The sequence below is a fragment of the Lonchura striata genome, chromosome 33, assembly GCF_050655825.1.
Source record: "Lonchura striata isolate lonStrDom1 chromosome 33, ASM5065582v1, whole genome shotgun sequence".
NCBI classification, from domain to species: Eukaryota; Metazoa; Chordata; class Aves; order Passeriformes; family Estrildidae; genus Lonchura; species Lonchura striata.
In genome coordinates, this window is record NC_140735.1 from 5,951,228 (window position 1) to 5,956,713 (window position 5,486).

Here is a 5,486-nt window from a genome sequence, read left to right on the forward strand (position 1 = left end):
CTGTGCGCGCTGCTCCTGTGCCCTGGCCGGCTGCACTCGCCCATCTCGCTGTGCCCCAGCATTTCTCACCCAGCGTTTCTGTGCCCTCCCTGGGCTGCCTGCACCCGGCGCTGCCGGCTCCTGGCACACAGAGCCAGCCCATGCCCCAGCCCCATGCTGGGACACCACCAGCACCAAAATTCTACCCTGGCAGGGACTTTTCTTCCTCCTCAGCTCCAGGCTGAAGCTTCCAAGCTGTGCTTTGGGCAGGTTTCCTTCTCTTCCCACTGCCAAGGAAAGCTCTGTCTTCTGCTGGTCACAGACAGGGAAGGGCTGGTGGGAGATGTGGTGGTCAGAGACTGTTTGGGGCACAGGGGCCAGGAAATTACTGAGTTTTTAAATAGTCTGTGAAAGGAGGGCCATCAATAAATCTTCTACCCTGGAGTTACAGAGAGCAGACTTTGGCCTATTCAGGATTGATTTGGGGAGTACCAAATCAGGTACTGATGTTTTAAAAGGAAACAGCCCTTAAAAACCAAGGATTCCAGGAAGGATGGACACAGTTCAAGAAAGAAATGTTGAAGGAACAGCAACAGCCTGTCCCTCTGTGCCAAAAAGTGAGCTAGCAAGGAAAAAAAATGGCCTGGCAGGTCATGGAGCTTTTTCCAGGAACTCAGGGGAAAAATTAGGGTGCATCACCTTGGGAGGGAGGACCAGGAAACTCAGGACATGCTTAAGAATGTTATTAGGTCATGCAGAAAGCAAAATAGAGAGGTAAAAGCTCAATTACAACTTAACCAGGCCACTTATGTGAAGGAGAATAAAAATGTTTTTATAAATACATTAATGGCAAAAGGAGCGGTAAAGACAACCTCCATTTGGTGGGTCAAAAAAAAAGGTTCCATGAGGCCTCTGGGTGCCACAATGAATTCCTTGGTGCTGCAGTGTCATGATGGAGCCCTGGTGACACAAGATCCTGCAGTGTCACCAGGGACCCTTGGCTCCATGGGCACCACAGTGTGACAATTGTTCCCTCAATTCCCAGAGTCCTTGCAGTGGAGCAATGGCCCCTTGATTCCATTGTCCCCAGGCTCTCCTGCTGGGAAAAGCAACTGAGTGATGAAGCATTTGCTGCATCTGAACACTGAGATCCATCTTGCCCCCTCTTTTCCTTATTGCCATTGTTCCAACTGCACATTTCTCAGAGGATAACCAGGGATTTTGGGACAAAACCACATTTTTTTGATTGTGAATGTCCCTGGCGATCCCCATTACACCAGAGTGAGGTCGCTCTAGAGCAGCTTCTCTCTCTCCTGGCAACCTTTTTCCTCCTCCCCAACCTCCTCCTTCTCTGCCTCCTCCTCCTTCTTGTTACCTTCATCCCCACTGTTCAGAGCATAATTCCAAGAGAAAAGCCAGTGATTTTGGGGCAGAAAACTGCTTTTCTGAGAGGGAACCTCCACAGTGGTTCTGGTCCTGTCAGGGCACCCTTCCTCCCTGTCCTCCTCCTCCTGCCCCGCACTGAGGGCACACCTGAGCTTTGCCCAGAAGAGGGGCCGCGCAGGGAGCTCGGAGGGCCAGCGCAGGTGTGTGCACCGCAGCAGCACACGGCGCATGCGGTGGAAGGCCGAGAGCTCGGCCTCGGGGATGTCCTCGAGGAAGATGAGGACGAGGACATCGCGCAGCTCATCAAAGAGGCGATAGCTGGCCATCTGGATCTCCAGTGAGCACCACTCGCTGCGCAGGTACCCGCGGCTCACCACGCACACCGTGTGCCGGCTGTTGTACACAGCGTCCACGATGTTGTCCACTATGGCGCGGCCGGGGCGAAAGTCACGGTGGTGCAGGCAGAGCCGCAGGGCTCCGCGCTCCAGCTCAGGCACCAACTCCTCCAGCACCCACCGCTCATCCCCAGAGTTGTAGGACACAAAGGTGTCGTAGGTGTAGCGCCGCTGCTCCCGCCGCCAGTGCCCACGTGCCCACGCGTGCAGCAGGAACAGCTGGTAGCGCAACCGCCAGTACCCACGGTGGTACAGCAGTGGCAGCACTAGCAGCAGCAGCACGGCTGGTGCTGTCCCTGCAAACAGGTACCGCCCCATGTCCAGGTAGCACACGCGTGTGTCAAAGGAGTGCAGGTACGTGGAGGCCCCACCCGTCTCACCGCAGGTGTAGTTATACAGGTAGACCACCTGCACGGGCCCACCTTCCAGCCAGGCAGGCAGCCAGGCATTGGCACAGCTGCAACTCAGCGGGCACTTGCGCAGGTCCAGATAGCGCAGGGTGGGGAGGCGGGTGGCCAGAGTCACATCCAATGTACGCAGCTCATTCTTGGCCAGGTGCAGCTCCTGTAGTCGTGTTAGGTTGCCGAAGACCTCGGGGCCAAGGCTGCGCAGTCCTGCACTCTCCAGGTTCAGGCTGCGCAGCTGGCTCAGGTTCTTGAAGACGCCGGCAGGCAGGTGGCCCATCCCGCCGTTGCTGTCAGCCAGCGTCAGGTTCCGCAGCTGTGCCAGGTCATCGAAGGCATCGTCAGGGATGGCCGAGAGTGAGTTCTGTGCCAGAGAGAGTGAGCGCAAGGCACCGAGGCCCTGGAAGAAACGTTGTGGGACTACACGCATCCCATATGGCTGCTGTGCCTGCAGATTCAGGTCATAGAGGTTATGCAGGTAGCGGAAAGGCGGCAGCTGCCGCAGATGTCGGCTCAGGTAGTGCAGCGCGTTGGCATGCAGGTCCAGCACACCCAGCGTCAGCTGCACCGGCTGGAACGCGGCCGCTCTCACCTCCAGCAGCCGGTTGTGGTCCAGGTAAAGTCGGCAAAGCCGCGGGAGGCCCTGGAATGCCTTGGCTGCCAAGTGCTGCAGGTTGTTCCCACCCAGGTCAAGCGTCTGCAGCTGGTCAAGCCCCTTGAAGGCGCCAGGGAAGAGCACGGCCACGCGGTTGTTGCGCAGGTTGAGGTCTCCCAGCTGGTGCAGGTCAGCAAAGGAGCCGGGCAGGAGGTCAGTGAGCAGGTTGTTGTCAAGGCGTAGGTGCCGCAGGTCGTGGAGTCCACGCAGCGCTGCGCGGTCCAGCCGTGCCAGCCCATTCACATCCAGCCGCAGCTGCCGCAGCGCCGGTGCATTGTCAAAAGCACCCGCACCAGCCACCAGGATGCGGTTGAAGCGCAGGGACATGTTGTGCAGCTGCCGCAGAACTGGGGACCCGTTGCACGATGGCAGCCGCTGCAGCAAGTTGTGCTCAGCCACCAGCTCGCTCAGCTCTGCGCGCTGTGCCTGGTTCAGCAGCCGCCCTACGCAGCCCAGGTGCCGCAGCCGGTTGCCAGATAAATCCAGGGCACCCAGCACCGGACACTCGGCCAGAGCCCCATCGGGCATTGCTGTGAGCCCCATGCGCTGCAGCTGCAGCCTCTGCAGCTGCTGTCCTCTCAGCTGCTGGAACAGGTATTCCAGGCCGCTCGTGCCTACCTGTAGCCCTGACACGTCCACCTGGTGCGGGGAGATTCCAGGCACACGCAGCAGCTGCACTACGTCCAGCGGGTTCCCAGCCAGGTGCAGGTATGTCAGGTTGCTCAGGCACAGGTGAGCGAGTGGTGCAGGGTCTGAAATGTTGTTGTAGGACAGGTCAAGCTCACGCAGCCCTGAGGGCATCACCCCAGGGGTGGCCCCTGAAAGAGCTCCCAGGGAGTTGTTGCAGAGGTGCAAGACCCTCAGCGTGGGTGGCAGCCCCGGGCCCAGTGTCGACAGCATGTTTACACACAGGTCGAGCAGGTCTAGGTGCGTCAGATTCCCCACAGCCATGGCCACGGGCTCCAGTGCTTGGAGCCGGCCATCCCACAGCCAGAGCGTGGTGAGTGCGGCCAGTGGCTGGAAAGCTCTGGGGGCCACTTTCTGTAGCGGATTGTGGTCCAGCCGCAGCGTGCTCAGATTTCCCAGCCCAGAGTACACACCCGTGGCCAGCACTGACACCTTGTTGTGGGCCAGGTCTAGGTGCACCAGTGCTGACAGCCCCCAGAAAGCCCCTGGGGCCAGGCGTTCCAGCTGGTTGTGGGTCAGATCAAGGGTGTAGAGCTGCGGCAGGTGGGCAAAGGCACCAGGGGGCACCTGGCGCAAGATATTGACAGAGAGGTTGAGGAATGTGGCAGTGGAGGGGAGGTCGCCCACTGCAGCCCCCACGGTGCTCAGGAAGCGCTGGATGCAGCGGAACAGACCAGGGTCCCGCGGTGCCTGGATGCAGTTGCAGAAGCCATAGGGAGAGACCCCTGCAGGCACCACCACCAGTGTCACCAGTGTCACCAGCAGCGGGGTGCACATCCTGACTCACCCTGCAGAGATCCTGGATGCAGTGGGAGAGAGAGGAGGAGGAAGCATGTCCTTGGTACCACAGAGACCACGCTCAAGGCCCACACTTGGGGCTCAGGGATCCCCACCACCCTAGGGATCCCCTTGTGAACCAGAGACCCCACCAGCATCCCAAAGACCCAACTCAGGGCCCAGGGACCCCCGATCCACACCCCAGAGACCCAAACAGAACACCGGGACTCCCACTCTGTGTCCAAGGACTCCTCATCCCCACCCCAGGGAATCACATACATACTCCAGGGACTCCCGTCAGGGCCCAGAGGACCCCCCCACCCCCATCCACAGCCCAGGCAGACACACTCCAGGGACCCCCACCAGAGCCCAGGGACCTCCCCTAGGGCCAAAGAACCTCCACACACCCCAAGGACCCCTTGCCCCCCACGGATTTTGGGCACCCCCCTGCTCCCCGTCAAGTTCCCACCGTGCCACTGCCTCTGCTTTGGGTGATTTTGGGGTTAGAAACGGGAAGTTTGGGGTATCGCTTTTTGTCACCACTGCCCCACCCACCTCCCAGTGACGTAGGTGGGGGAGGCCCCTGCCCAGACGGATTTAGGGGTCCCCAAGGGGCTGGCAGGGCTACGAGTCTACACAGCTGGGTCACCCCGCCTCGGTGCAGACTCCCGGAGTCTGGGGGGCCCCTGGGACACCCAAGCCTCTTCGCCCCGGCCGCGCCGTCCCCCTGCTGCCACGTGCTGCTCTTGGTTCCTCTTCCCCTTCCTCAGACTGAACCAGCTGGTTTTGGTTCCTTCGGGGAAAATACTGGGCTGTACTGGGTTCTACTTTCTTATACTGGGCTATACTGTACTATATTGGTCTATAGTGGGCTGTGCCAGTTGTACTGAGTTATCCTGGACTCTAAAGGCTGCTAGTGGGCTGTACTGGGCTGTACTGGGCGGTACTGGTCTGTACTGGGCTGTACTGGGCAGTACTGGCCTGTACTGGGCTGTAATGGTCTGTACTGGGCTGTACTGGTCTGTACTGGTCTGTACTGAGCTCTAATGGGCTCTACTGGTCTGTATTGGTCTTTACTGGGTTGTACTGGTCTGTACTGGTCTGTACTGGTCTATACTGCTCTGTACTGGTCTGGACTGGTCTTTACTGGTCTGTACTGGTCTGTACTGCTCTGTACTGTTCTGTGTTATAAGTTGAGGCGAA

The 5,486-nt window shown here is 59.2% G+C and overlaps 1 protein-coding gene across 1 annotated transcript; it reads right to left on the reverse strand.

The window, feature by feature from the left end:
* Positions 1-325: 325 nt before the first annotated feature.
* On the reverse strand, positions 326-5,205 carry LOC144247973 (uncharacterized). Its single transcript, XM_085564402.1, has one exon. It carries the CDS (start codon positions 4,281-4,283, stop codon positions 1,272-1,274), a length of 3,012 nt encoding a protein of 1,003 aa, XP_085420528.1. The 5' UTR covers positions 4,284-5,205; the 3' UTR covers positions 326-1,271.
* Positions 5,206-5,486: the final 281 nt, after the last annotated feature.